General features: G+C 46.0%; 2 protein-coding genes across 2 annotated transcripts; both read left to right on the top strand.

Moving 5' to 3' along the window:
- Positions 1-709: 709 nt before the first annotated feature.
- Positions 710-2,037, top strand: LOC127328251 (uncharacterized). The gene is made up of 3 exons (XM_071825255.1): positions 710-1,300; positions 1,401-1,720; positions 1,806-2,037. The coding sequence occupies exons 1-3, from the start codon at positions 710-712 to the stop codon at positions 2,035-2,037; spliced, it is 1,143 nt and encodes a 380-aa protein (XP_071681356.1).
- On the top strand, positions 2,026-14,048 carry LOC139835405 (uncharacterized). The gene is made up of 4 exons (XM_071825254.1): positions 2,026-2,210; positions 2,311-2,574; positions 2,653-2,978; positions 14,043-14,048. Exons 1-4 carry the CDS (start codon positions 2,141-2,143, stop codon positions 14,046-14,048), a joined length of 666 nt encoding a protein of 221 aa, XP_071681355.1. The 5' UTR covers positions 2,026-2,140.
- The last annotated feature ends 566 nt before the right edge of the window (positions 14,049-14,614 follow it).

Here is a 14,614-nt window from a genome sequence, read left to right as displayed (position 1 = left end):
ATCAAATTTACTTCATCCTTGACAAGTAGTCGTGAATTTTCTGTCCTGTGGGTCCATTGCTTCCACCACGTTGACACGTCGTGCAAGTGGGGGACACACGTCCTCCGCTTTTTCTGGCGCACGTACGGTAACGCCTATCTCAGTAAAAATACTTTGTTGCCCTTGTATCTAGAAGATCTATTCTCACCCCACGATTTTTTCATCCAACGGTGCACTGCTTCACCCGATTCTTATATAAACCCTTCTTCAACCTCCGTTCATCCCCTTGCTTGCGCCGCTCGTCTGTTCCTCTTTGCAAAACTTCTCCTGCGCCCAAATCTCTCCGAGCTTCCGCATTCACGAACATTGCTTTGCCCATTGCCGTTGATGCCACCGCGCACGCGACTCACTCGCCACAAAGACTCCCGAATCCAAGATGGCCACCGAAGATCTTGAGTGGGAGAGATCCAAAATCTCCAACCAGGACATCAACACGCTGAAAAGGCTTGGCCTCATGAAGAAGGAGGACGCCATCCGCTTCCCCAGCCGAAGAAAGCTACCCCAACCCTCCAATGGAGTATCGGGTTAGTTTTGTTGATCATCTCATCCGTGGCCTATCAACCCCAATCCCTGATTTACTCCGCCGCCTGCTCTTTGTTAATGCCATTCACCTGCACCAACCGCCGCCCAATTCCATCCTCCACATTTCTATTTTTATCACCCTTTGCGAATGCTTCCTGAGTCCCTCCTAATTGGGCTCTGTGGAAGCGTATTTTCTCGCCTCCGCCGCAATGGCTCTCACAACGTCACCTATAACATAGGTGGCGTTGTTATCTGTGTCCGCACTGATGTCGATTACTTCGACGTCAAGTTTCCTGACTCTGTCCAAGGATGGCGCAAGAGATGGCTCTACATTCACGAAGAAAGCGCCAACTCCGTTGAACACAACATAGTTCCTTTCGACGGAAGTGCCAGAATCCAACGCCGCCGCTCCTGGGATGCCGAAGTTTCTGAAGAAGAGAAAAAGGCGACAGAGGCACTCATGTCTCGTATCCATCAGCTGCAAAACATTCGAGGCAAAGAACTGTCTGGTGTTCAAATCACTGCCTACTTCCTTAGGATTAGGGTGCAGCCTCTTCAGGCTCGCAAAAATCCCCTCTGGACGTATTCTGGTGAAAACGACGCCAATAGAATCTCCGACGATCTTTCTGCAAAGGACTTGGAGAAGTTGATCCGAAGAGTTTCCCGCTTGGCAAAAAAGGATCCTATTCCTTCCGCTTGTCGCGTGGAACCATACAGCTCCGCCAATCCTCTCCCCGAGGTATTTTGCCTTCTCGAGTTTCTATCTTGTTCCGAATTTGCCCTGCATCTCATTGTATTTGTGTCACTCTAATTTTTCTTTTGTCGCTGTTTTCTTGCAGAACCATCCTACTATGACTTCCCTTCCTCCTCTTCCTGAGGATGGAGAAGTCGAAGAACGGGGCATCGTTGCCGAAGATACCCCAGGTTCTTCTATTCCTGAAAGTGAAGTCGCGGGTTCCCACAAATCTGCGGCTTCCCATGAAAAGGAAGTTGAATCTGAGGCCAGTGAATCGACGCAATCCCTTCCTCCTGCAGTTTCCCCAAAGAACAAAAGGAAAAGGCATGATGCCGAGGATTCTGGCACTTCTAAGGCTGAAGAAGCTGGTCCTTCTAATCCGAAGGCAGCTTACGATCCTTATGTTGAATCCCTCATCAGCTCGTAAGTCACCTATGTCGCTATATTTTTGTACTCGAAATATTTATCTTGTCGTGCTTTTTATACTGCTGATTTTTTGATCAATCAGTGATGAGGAGGAAGAAGTACCAGTTACTGACGTGGCTCCTCGAACAAGCACATCACGTACTGTACTTGCCTCAGACACGCTAGTTGAAGGAGAAGAAACGTCGCCTCCTCAACAAGACGTCGTCACCACTACTCCGCCATCAAGCCCCCGTGTCCCTTCACCAAAAAGGGCAAGGGTTGAAAAGATTGTTGATTACGCCCTCAGTTGGGCAGTTCGTCGACTCTGCTTTTAGATGATGTAAGTCTGTCGACATCTATATTTTCCTTATTTTATTTTTCCACACCTTCTCTTTTTCATGCCGATGTTTCTCTTACTGTGTTCACGCTGAACAGCCTATGATCAAGGATCTTCTCCGCATCGGGTCCCAATTTATTGGGTACCGTGAATATGCCGCCAGAGCCGAAGGTAACGACTTTTATACTTGCTATTTTGCACTGACTTTCTATTCCTGTTGCTCGGCACTATTTTTTGATCTTTCTTTTCTTTCTTTTTCATATCTCGACAGAAAAACTTTCAGAAGCCAACGAACGTGTCGACGCATTTGCTCAAAAACTCGAGCAAAGTGAGGCGGCTCGCAAGAAAGCTGAACTTGCTGCTAGCAAAGCCAAGGCCGAAGCTGATGAAGCTAAGGCGAAAGCTGCTGGTGTCGAGGAACTGCAGAAGAAACTTGAGGATGCGACAACTGCCTTGGATGAGCTCAAAGCTGCACAAGCTTCTCGTGACGAAGGAATCCTCAAGCGTTTGAAGTCGCAAAGTCGACGTACTCTGAGTAATACTATCAATCCCTTTTATTTTACTGCACTTCCTGTTTCTTGGTTGTTGACTGATGTCTTGTCTCGTGTGGCAGCCCAAACAAACCAGGATTTTGATCTGGATAATCCTGTCAACGATCCTCTCCTTGACGCACTTTCTCTTCTGGAATTTCACGGGCGCGAAATTCGTGAAGGCGTGGCAAATGCTAATGCAGGATTGTCAGCGTTGTTCCCTTATTTCTTCCCGAAGAAAGAAGAACCCGCAACTTTCCTTAACCTCGCCAAGCTTTTCAATTCGTCGGAAGACCTGGGATTGAAGATGCGTCAGGAGAATATGAAGGTTGCTGTCGAGAGTACTGTTGCCCTGGTTGCCGATGTACCAATGACGCTTGATTGGATGAAGGTTGGCGACACCAGCCAGGTAGAGCATTCGAGATGGAGGTCGCTGATCAAGGCAGCCAAGCCCAACACGAAGAAGATCTTGGCGTATCTGGGGATCAAGCCAGCTTCAACTCCTAGCTCCTCGAAGCCGGAGGTCTAGTTGCATGCCTCCTTGTTTCTTTTTCTGTTTCTTTTGCTTTTGTTGCCAAAGTAGTTGTTTTGGCGACATTCATTTCCTTAGCTCCACTGTAGTGCCCTTGTAATTATTCCAAGAAATTAATGAAAAACTCTATCTGTCATTTGATGTTGTCTTGTCTAAATTTCAGTTGATATTTGATAACTATACTCCAACTTCCGCTCCTTCCAATGTATCGCCTTCTTCTCGTGCGAGGAGAGCTTTTGCTGATACTGCACCTGTCGACGATACCTTGTCGCAAGAACTGGATGAACTTAAGCAATCCATGCGAAGAAGCAAACACTTGTGATGATGGAGCAATCTCGTAAGTCATCTGAAGCCGAAAAAATTGCTCTTCAACAATCTCACGAAGCCGTGGCTGCTAAGGAAATTGCCGCTTCCGAGGCTGAAAAGGCAACTACTCGAGAAAATTTCATGCTCGAATTAATGAATGAAGCCAGTGCAGATATGTCGGGTATGCCTGTTTCATCCGCTGATATTCTTTATCTTCATGCTATTGTTTCTTAGAGGTTTCCACTTCTTTGTTTTGATAGGTGCCTTTACTGATGCTGCTGCCGAGGAGGAGAGGGTAAATGCTAGGACAACCCTCCTTGTTAATCTTTCCCTGGACCATGGTTCTTTGTTTTGGGCTACCCCAGAGAGGACCCGCCAAATTGTCAGATTTCAAGATCGCGCCTCTCAAACTCGCGATTTCCTTGACTTCTGCACCAAGACTTTGTCCATGGTTTACAACTCCATGTTTCCTCGGAACGTCCAACCAAAAACTCTTCCTGAATTGATGGAAAGGTTCAAGGATGCTCGCAGTATCCATGATTTTGTCAAAGCTCAACTAGTAGCTGGCGCCAGATTTGCTCTTATCATGCTCCAAATCTGCCACTCGAAGCTTGACCTTACCCAGGTTGTCGAGAAGGTTCACCAAAAAGTAAAACGTCGGAGAGTTGGTGTTGACAGGATTAACACGAAGGTTACGCCTATAGCCGAAGAAATGATTGAAGACCTACTTCGGATGGATGCCGACTTTTTTGCCGATGGCCATTATGCCGATTTTCTTGGTGCTGCTCCTGAGGAAAACAGGGTTACTCTTGATGACATATTGAATCAAGACTAATTAGTTTCTTCTTGTAGATATTTTTTCTTTGTAATCCATGACTATATTGTAAAGCAATCATTATATTTCTCTGTTTGTTTAGCCCCCGAGTGTTTCGGTGACTCTTTACTATATTTGTATACTTGCGAGGTTTTGAACCAAGGCATTTATATATTTAAGGCGAATATGAGCCCCCAAGCTTTTTATTGAGTACTATTTTGTATTTTTGTTGACTCACGAGGTATTTGAATACCAAGGCAAGTTTTTCCTTTTGTCGATGAACTATATTGAAATTCGTCGTAGCGAAGACTTTGGTCATGTCGATAAAGAAGAAAAGTTATATTGTCACTATCTTTATTATATTGCAGCACCGCGAGCCCGCCTCATTAAAAACCTTCTCCGGCCCCACTCGGTGCCCCGAAAAAGGAAAAGAGTGCGTCTGAAAACTCGCGGGCGTTTCAGTACATTGAAGCTTTACAAAGACTATATTTTGACTCTAGGCGTAAAACGCCTAAGTTGCGCCACGTTCCCAGTGGGTTTGGCTCCTCCACCCCTGTCTTCTTGTCCTTTATTCTGTATGCTCCTCCTCCAATTACTTCCGTGACAATGTAAGGGCCAAGCCATGGTGACTCGAGTTTTTCATGACTTTTTTGCGTGAGCCGAAGAACTAGGTCTCCCACCTGAAAAGATCTTGGCCGCAAACGTCGACTGTGGTAATTCTTTAAGTCCTGCTGATATTTGGTTACCCGAGATAATACTTCATCTCGAGCTTCATCAAGTGCGTCGACGTCGTCTTCTAGCATTCTTCTCGACGTTTCTTCATCATATTCAGCGACACGTGGAGAGTTGTGCTCTATCTCGATTGGTAGTACTGCCTCTGCTCCATGAACCAGGAAAAACGGAGTTTCTGCGTTGCTGTGTTTGGTGTTGTTCGGATGCTCCACAACACGCTTGGTAGTTCTTCTGGCCAGGTATGTCGAGCCTTTTCCAGTGGTCCTAACAAGCGCTTCTTGATACCATTGCAGATGATGCCATTGGCTTTCTCGACTTGCCCATTGGTTTGAGGATGTGCAACTGACGCAAAGTTCAGCTTAATACCCACCTCTTCGCAATAATCTTTGAATTCATGGGATGTGAAGTTGCTGCCGTTGTCTGTGACGATGCTGTGGGGCACTCCAAATCTGAAGACGAGGCCTTTTACGAATTTTACTGCGGATGCTCCATCTGGTGAATTTATCGGCTTCGCTTCTATCCACTTTGTAAACTTATCGACAGCTACTAGCATGTACTCCTTTCCTCCTGGCCAGGATTTGTGTAACTTACCCACCATATCAAGTCCCCATTGAGCAAAGGGCCAAGACAATGGTATTGGTGCTAGCTCTCGCCGGAGAGTGAGGTTTTGCGGCGAACCTTTGACATGCGTCGCAAGTTCTTACTATGTCCTTGGCGTCCTCGATTGCTGTCAACCAGTAGAATCCTGCCCGAAAAACCTTGGCTGCGATAGCTCGACTACTTGCGTGGTGGCCACATATTCCTTCGTGTACATCCTTCAGGATTATTCTTCCTTCTTCGGGTGTAACGCACCTTTGCAAGACGCCTGAAATACTTCGCTTATACAATTCTCCCTTGACCACCGTAAAAGCTTTGGAGCGTCGAATTACTCGCCTTGCTTCAACTGGATCATCGGGTATTTCTTTCCTCATGATGTATGATATGTACGGCTGCATCCATGGTATCTGTATCACCATGACCAAGTCCTGATCTTCTTCTTCGTCCTCTTGCTTTTCCTTGGCAGCCCCCGAGGGTTTCTTCTCCTTCTTTTTGACTTTGTTGGCTTAGTGGATCTCTCTCGTTATCTCTTCCCGAATACACCGCGGGATTGGAAGGCACTGTGACCCGATGTTTGCAAGAACGTCGGCTTCGTCGTTGCTCAACCTGCTAATATGATTTACTTCGCATCCATCGAATAACTTTTCAAGCTCATTGTACACCTCCTTGTATGCCATCATGCTATCATTGATTGCATCACATTGGTTCATAACTTGCTGAGCCACCAACTGTGAGTCGCCAAAGATTTTCAATCGAGTTGCTCCGCAGGCTTTCGCCATCTTCATCCCCTGAATGAGAGCCTCATATTCTGCTACATTGTTAGATGCGTTAAGGAACGTCATCCGGAGGATGTACTTCAATTTGTCGCCTTCGGGTGATATGAGTACTACTCTGCGCCAGCTCCTTTCTAGTCTCTTGGACCCATCAAAGTTCATGGTCCAAGTTCTCGATAAATCTGGAGGTCCTGTATTTTGCAACTCCATCCATTCTGCGATGAAGTCCGGCGATTTGCGACTTTATTGCTTTTCTTTTTTCATACGTGATGTCCCGAGGGGAAAGTTCTATTCCCCAAAGGGAGACACGACCCGTAGCTTCGGGTTATTCAAGATATTTGACAAGGGAGCTTCATTGACCACTATGATCGGGTGTGCCGAAAAATAGTGGCGCAATTTTCGTGCTGTCGTGAACACTCCATATGCTAGCTTTTGGTACTGAGGGTACCTTTGTTTTGAAGGTGACAAGACTTCGCTCACGAAGTATACTGGCCGCTGCACTCCATGGATTTTCCCTTCTTCTTCTCTTTCGACAACTAATACCGTGCTAACCACTTGGGGCGTGGCTGCAATATATAGCAGGAGAGGTTCCTTTTCCTTTGGAGCCACCAGGATTGGTGGTGTCGAGATTTTTCGCTTCGCATCCTCGAAAGCTCTGTCGGCCTCTTCGTTCCACCGGAATTTATCTCCTTGTTTTATCAGCGCATAAAATGGTAACGCTTTTTCTCCTAACCTCGGCGACGAACCTGCTCAAAGCTGCGACTCGCCCGATTAGCTGCTGTATTTCTTTCAACTTTGTTGGCTTTCTCATTGTTACTATGGCTTGTATTTTGTCGGGATTTGCTTCAATCCCTCTTGCCGAAACTAGAAACCCCGTAAGTTCTCCCGCCGGGACGCCAAAAGAACACTTCGTCGGGTTCGGTTTGAGGCAGAATTTGTCGAGGTTGTCAAAAGTTTCTTTGAGATCCTCGATCAACGTTGTCCCCTTTTTTGATGTTATGACGACATCATCGATGTATACTTGCACGTTTTTCCCGATCTGTGTTGCTAAACACTTCGCATCATCCTCTCGATATGTTGCTCCCGCATTTTTTAGACCAAAGGGCATTGTCTTGTAGCAAAACACGCCGTAAGGTGTAATAAACGCTGTCTTGGCTTCATCATCTTCTTTTAATCTGATCTGGTTATAACCGTAGTATGCATCCAAGAAGGAAAGACGTTCGCAACCTGCCGTGGAGTCGATAATTTGATCGATCCTTGGGAGGGAAAGTGATCCTTAGGACAATGTTTATTGAGACACGTAAAGTCGACGCACATGCGAAGGACTGTCGTGTTTTTCTTCGGCACCATCACCGGGTTAGCTACCCATGTGGCTTCGTAGATATTTCTCTGATAAAACCAGCTTCTTCGAGTCGATTTATTTCTCGAAAGCATGGCTTTGCGGTTTGGTTCCGAAAAACGCCGCAAAGGTTGTCTCGATTGGTTTCATTGTTGGATCCAAATTTAGGTGGTGCTCGGCAAGTTCCCTGGTACTCCTGGCATGTCAGCTGGACACCATGCAAAGATTTTCCAGTTCTCACGGAGGAACTTGACGAGCGCGCTTTCCTATGCGATATCCATATCGTTTGCGATAGATGTCGTCTTTTTTGGATCTGTCGGGTGAATCTGCACCTCCTTAGAATTTTTCTCTCGTGTTGAAAGTTGATTCTTTATTTGGCCTTCCAATACCTGGGCAAGACGTCGTAATCAGTCATGCTTTTTGACGCCAAGTACTCGGCTTGCATCCCGAAAGTTTCGCCAACCCGTGAAAATCCTTGTCGCACTTATCGGCTAAGGCAAAGCTTCCCTTGACTGTGATTGGTCCTCTTGGTCCGGACAACCTCCACAACAGTATGTATAGTGTGGTACTGCCATAAATCTAGCATATGCTGGTCGTCCCAACAGAGCGTGGTATTGTGATGGAAAATCCACGACTTCAAATTCGAGCTTCTCGATTCTATAATTTTCTCGGGTCCCAAATTGAACATCGAGATTGATTTTTCCCAATGGATAACTTGGTTTCTCCGGTGTAATGCCGTGGAACCTTGTGTCTCGTTGGTTTCAAGTTTGCTAAGGATATGTTCATCTTCCTCAATGTATCTGCATACATCAGGTTCAAGCTGCGCCGCCGTCTATGAACACTCGAGAGACATCAAATCCTGCGATAATCGCTGGCGTAATAAGTGCCGATCGCCCCGGTCGAGGAACTTGTTGCGGATGATCTGCTATTGTGAAGCCGATATCTTGTCCCGACCAATTAAGGTACTCAATCGTTGGTGGAGGCATTTTCTCTGCCATAAACACCTGTCGTGAGATTACTTTTTGAGCTCTATTGGACGGCCTTCCCTTCGAATCATCAACACCGCTCCGTTGGAGTTAGGATCAACATAGGGTGGTGGTGCAGTCTGCCGCTATTCTTAGCTGGTGTCGATTGTCCTCTCGTAATCGCGGGAGGTGGCGGTAGATGAACCTCGCTCCTAGGCTCCCGAGGGTTTCTCTCGTGCTGCTCGAGCGTGAGCATTTTCTCGCGTATCCGAACATTGCACGAAAATTTCGACAGCCTTTCTGCAGGTGCCCTGACTGTCTTTTCCCGTTGTCGTCGAGGAAGAAGTGCATCCGGCACGGTCCGTTCAGCATTTCCTCGGGGGACACGAAAGGTCTTGGAAACCTCGGCCCACTATTTTGCCTGTTGCGTGAATCATCCCTATTATCACCTCGCTGTTCACCGCTTCTCTCGGTAATCATCTCTCGTTGCCTCCTCGTATTTGTCCGAAAACCTGCCGAAATTTGTCCCGGGCGTCGTAGTTCGGTACGTCCGAGGAAATCTTCGCCTCGGTTGATAGTTTCGACCACGGTCCTCCTCTCGGCGACCTGTGTCGTTTGTTGTGGACAGCGTCTTCTCCATCTGCCCATTTATTTGCTATCTCCATCAACGCGGATACTGTCCTTGGATTGGTCCTTCCCAAATCCTCGACAAAGTCTCCACGCCTCGACTCTGCGACAAACGCATCTATTGCTCTCTCGTCGGATATGTTTTCTGCCGAGTTTTTGATGATATTCCACCTCCTGGATGTACTTTCTCATTGGCTCATCTCGGCTTTTGTCGACACGCTCTCAACTCCTCTAACGATGCGGGTTTTGCACGTGGATCTGAAGTTCTTGACGAACACGTCCTCGAAACTTTCCCACTGTCGATGGATCCTGGAGCGAGTTTCTTTATCCATGATCGTGCGGCACCACTCGGGTGCACCTGGATGCTTTGCATGGCTGTTGCCCTAGTTCCTCCCCGTCAACTTCACCGTCTCCGGATAGTCGACTAGCCAATCCTCTGGATCTTGAAGGCCGTCGAATTTCTTGAAATTATCGGGTAACTTGAATCCCGAGGGGACTCGCGTTTTTCGGACTCTCCTCGTGAAGCATGGTAAGCCGCACATATCTTCGTCGTTAAGTTCGGGGATTGCCGATGATCCCTTCGCTTTGCCGCGCTCTCGTCGACTCTTGCTTGTGCTGCGTGTCTCTTACTCCACTTGGCCCTTCAGTGCTTTGCCGTTGTTGCTTCTTTGCGGGTCGCGGACTATTTTGCCTTGCCACTCCTTCGGGAGGCGTTGATATAAACGCTGTCCCCATAGCTCCAACTCCTGCTACCGCCATATTGTACAGTGTTTCCCTTGGGTCACCCGGAGGTGGCTTAGATGCAAGGATAAAAGCATGTGTCGCCATATACCCAGCCTCTGGTGTCTTAGGGATGATGTTTCCTCTTGTATCTATCGACATAAAGGACATGTCGAGGTTTTGAACCAAGTGTTCTCTTTCTGCCTCGGGTATGTGTTGCAGCCTTGATCTTGCTCTGTTCCGCGCCTCCCGATGGCTATCACCCGTAGTTCTAGATTGTCGACTTAGATCTGCCCTTCTCCTGCTGGATGCGTAAGCTGCCTCCTTTCTCCCGTTCAACTCACTGTCTGTTTTCCAATTCCCTGGCAGCTCGTGTGAGCCTATATTGATATGCTTGCAATTCTTCTGGTGTGGCTGTGGTAGCCATTGGTTCTGTGCCGTTCATAGCTCTCGCAGCTCTGTCCCACGCTGCTTGTGAAAGTTGAACTCTATCTCGCGGCTCTGGCCCGACGTATTTGTTGCCCAAGCCTTGTCGCAGATTGGAGGGATCGACGTATGGATTTCCTAAACTGTCGAAAGCCTCAGATGTCTCCTCTTGACCTTCAATGGCGTAAATCTGATGATACCTTGTACTCAGATCTATGTTGGGTTTGGTGACATCATCGTTGAGATTGATGAAGACCTTGCCCACTGTGAGAGATTTGTCGATGAAGTCGTAACTGTCGGCATCGCTTGAACCATCGCTTATATACGAGTCCGCAGATGACTTAAACGATATGTCGTTGAAGATCTTGGCGAGTTTCTCTCTTGCTCTGATACTGACGTAGCGTGTCGCCGAGGTTTCTTCTTCTCCTGACTCGTTTGACGATGCATAGCTTGAAAAATCGGAATCGGCCACTGATGATCCCGACGAAATCGGAATTTCGACACGATACGATCCTTCCTTCTCGACGCGAAAGTGGAACCTTCCGAACGTCATCTCCATGGGCTCCGCCAGATACGCATATGCATCCAAACGGGAGGGTGGGTGAGGAACAAAATCGACAAGACCAGTAGCGATCTGTTTACCTCGATCCATTGTGTTGCTTGCGGTTGACGATGTCGAAGATCTTGAGCGTGCCATCGAGATCAGCTCCTTACGCCTCTAATTCCCACAGACGGCGCCAATTGACAAGGGATTAACTTGTCAATGCCTATGGATTGTAGGCTAGGGTTTAGTTAGAAGTAGAGGGTAAGTAGATCTCGAAGGTTTCAGCCGAAAAGTACTCGACGACTATGAAAACTAGGGTTTGCAGACAATGATTCGATTGATTCTTCGTCCCTTGACTCCCCCTTTATATAGGAGGTGGAGTCGAAGGATTCGTGTTGTACAAGTTTACAGAGTTCGGGACGGTTTCTAACTCATCCCGCCAGATTACAACACTTCCTATTACAACTCTATTTCTTCCTTAAACGCATCTTGGGCTCCCGAATCTTCTTATTCTTCGGGTAGTGGGCCTTCAATAAACCCCGGGTACTATATTCGGCAGGCCCATTTGGGATGCCTATGTCAGTGTTGGGCAAAAGCCACCGCTTCCATGACAGGGAGGAAACGGAGGGTGCTTTATCCTCTCTCTATACAGAATGCGCGGATATGGCGGCATGCTGGTGAATTGGTGCGGGTTCGGTGACCTCCTTAAGGTTCCATAGTGGATCGAGGACATCCCTTTTGGCGGGAATTCTCGAGGAGAGTACGGTGGCCCTCATGCATTTGAAGTGACTTGTCCTCCACACCGCTCCAACGGAGAGAAGCACTCGCAAGAGTGTGAACTTCGGGATACATCGTTGTCTTCGCGTCACTTCGGTTATTCCTATACCCGAGCTCTTTACTTATGCAGTTTACTTTATGATAACCATCGTGCTTGAAGTTATATATCTTGCTATCACATAGTTGCTTGTATTGTTTAGCATAAGTTGTTGGTGCACATAGGTGAATTATAGTATATAGGCTTTGGGTTTGACAAAGTAAACGCTAGTTTTATTCCGCATTTGTTAAGCCCATCTCGTAAAAGTTTTAAACCGCCTATTCACCCCCCCTCTAGGTGACATCCGTGTCCTTTCAACAACACCATTTTGCTGAGAGGTATAGGGAGCTGAAAACTCATGCTTGATGCCATCATCATCAACAAATTCTTGCATAGTGTAGTTCTTGAACTCGGTGCCATTGGTTGTCCTTATCGCCTTGATCTCTGTTTCATACATTTGTGGAGCTTTCTTGGCGAAGATGATGAACTCCCTATAGGTCTCATCCTTAGACTTAAGGAGAAATACCCAAGAGTATATTGAATAATCATCAACAATGACCAGTCCATATTTTCTCCCACCAAGAGTATCATAATGAGATGGCCCAAAGAGATCGAAGTGAAGGAGCTCCAAAGTCCTAGAGGTGGTGATGATACTCTTGATATGATGTCTCTTCTTGAGTTGCTTCCCAGCTACACATGCACTGCACACACGATCGTTCTCAAAGGCTATGTCGGTTAGTCCAACAATGTGCTAACCGTTTAGGAGTTGTTTAAGATATCTCATGTTGACATGACCAAGGCGGTGATGCCACAACCAACCCTCGTCATGTTTGGCCATTAGACATGTAGGATGAGAAGGAATCTCTTTTGAGAGGTCAACCACGTAAAGGTTGTTCTCTACATATCCAACAAGGACCAATTTGAGATTATCACTCCTAAATACTTTCACACTATAATTAGTAAAATAGGAATTATAACCGACATTTGCAAGATGATAAATAGAAAGAAAATTGTATCCAATGGATCCAAACAAGCATGACCGTCTCAAGGCACAAGTTCTTAGAGATTGCCACCTTGACATATCCAAGTACATTTCCCTTTGAGTTTTCACCAAAGGCGATGCTTAACTTTTTGTTAACATCCTCTATGAATTGGTCAAGCACACCTCTTCCTCCGATCATATGATTGGTGCATCCACTATCAAACACCCATTTTGGACCACCGGAGGAATATCCCTACAAAATTAAGTAGAGGATTTAGGAACCCATTGATTAATGGGTTCATTTGCAATGGCAACAAAATATTTTGGTACCAAAATTGAGTACCCTCTATAAGCATAGTCATTGCGAGGACCAACATATTCAGCATAAACATCACCATAATAATTTATAAATAAAGCATAGTGATTGTTAGGTCCCGTGCGGTCACCACTAGTGGCTTTGCCCTTTGGGGCTTTGCCATCATTAGTGACCTTCTTGTTCTTTTTTGAGCGGGCTTCTCCTTTTTGTAGTTCTTCTTCTTGTGGGACTTAGGAACATACCCAAGTCCATACTTCTTATTGTTTGACATTTGCTTACTCAAAAGGTTATTCAATCCCATCTTATTCTTGGAGATAGTGAACTTGGCTAGTTCCTTGGTTAACCTAGCAATCTCTTCAAGAATAGTTGTTTGTTCACTAGTAGAGTCAGTGGGATAATAGTTGAGACCATATTTGGTTACCAAAGATTCAAGATATTCATTGGTTTCAACATAAAGAGATATTTCTTATTTTAATTGAGCATGTTCCTCAACAAGTTTAACATGTTCACAAGTAGATGAGGTAGAGGAACTAGCAATATTTTCAATTACAATGGGATCACTCAATGATCCAAGAGTCTTCTTAGTACTTAACTACTTATTAGTGAGTTGAGATACTTAATTTTTATTCAAATTTGTTATCGATAAATGTAAATTGCAAGTGATTTGTGTACAATTTAACCTACCCACCAGGTACCCACCCGTACCCACCAGATATAGGTATGGGTAAAATTTTATACCCATGGATGTGTGTATGGGTAGAAGTTTGTACCTATTTACTATACGGGTATGGGTATGATATTGCTCTACCCTACTCATGCCCTACCCATTGCCATTCTTAATACAACCTTAGTTTGATGCAGAACTGCATGACGATATAACCCTGTCCATGTGCTTACGATCATTGCCTGCAAGCAGTTTCATGCCAAATCGATATAGCCAGCATAAAACTGCAGACTCATTTTGAACCTGAAAACAACACCTTCAGGTTTAATCCAATCCATTGACCCCTGTAACAGAAAGGTTTTATTTCTTTCGAAACTAGAAATTCCAGAAAAAAGGGAAAACGTGAATAAGGAGGAGAGTTCTTAAAGTCAGAAACGAGACGGATAGAGATGGAAATTCTGATATTGCTATCAAAACAACCCCCGTCACTCGAGTTCCTGCCTTCGCACGATCGCACCTTGCAGCCTAACAGACCGTATAAAAATTGCCATATATCCCCAGCCAACCCTAGCTCCTCCCCTTCCGATCTCCTTTTGCGCTATACGACGGAAGCAAGAACACCCACTGCTCCTAGCAAACTTCGTCGACTTCAAGGTGCGTACGAAGCTGTTCCTTTGCCTGTCTCTACTACTAGCAGTCTCATTCATATTCATGGTGTCGCTGGTCAATGTCATGTAGGATTATAGTGGAGGGTTGCCTCATAGATTTTGTGTCCCTTCTATGATTTGTTAGATCTTGGGATTGGTTAGATGGAGAATATTATAATAGTTCATCCTTTTTTCTTGCCGGTAAAATTGCTCACCTACAGCTACAGAACGATGGGGTATAGTATCG

The sequence above is a fragment of the Lolium perenne genome, chromosome 2 (genome assembly GCF_019359855.2).
Source record: "Lolium perenne isolate Kyuss_39 chromosome 2, Kyuss_2.0, whole genome shotgun sequence".
Classification (NCBI taxonomy): domain Eukaryota; kingdom Viridiplantae; phylum Streptophyta; class Magnoliopsida; order Poales; family Poaceae; genus Lolium; species Lolium perenne.
Note: the sequence above shows the minus strand (reverse complement) of the source record. Positions and strands in the feature narration are given on the sequence as shown.

What these genes read in the sequence shown, in the direction of transcription:
- LOC139835405 (XM_071825254.1), top strand. Translation starts at nt 2,141, where the DNA reads ATGATCAAGGATCTTCTCCGCATCGGGTCCCAATTTATTGGGTACCGT. An exon ending in ATATGCCGCCAGAGCCGAAG is followed by an intron (nt 2,211 to 2,310) that starts GTAACGACTTTT and finishes ATATCTCGACAG; the next exon opens with AAAAACTTTCAGAAGCCAAC. An exon ending in GCAAAGTCGACGTACTCTGA is followed by an intron (nt 2,575 to 2,652) that starts GTAATACTATCA and finishes CTCGTGTGGCAG; the next exon opens with CCCAAACAAACCAGGATTTT.
- LOC127328251 (XM_071825255.1), top strand. Translation starts at nt 710, where the DNA reads ATGCTTCCTGAGTCCCTCCTAATTGGGCTCTGTGGAAGCGTATTTTCT. An exon ending in CCGCCAATCCTCTCCCCGAG is followed by an intron (nt 1,301 to 1,400) that starts GTATTTTGCCTT and finishes GTTTTCTTGCAG; the next exon opens with AACCATCCTACTATGACTTC. An exon ending in GTTGAATCCCTCATCAGCTC is followed by an intron (nt 1,721 to 1,805) that starts GTAAGTCACCTA and finishes TTGATCAATCAG; the next exon opens with TGATGAGGAGGAAGAAGTAC.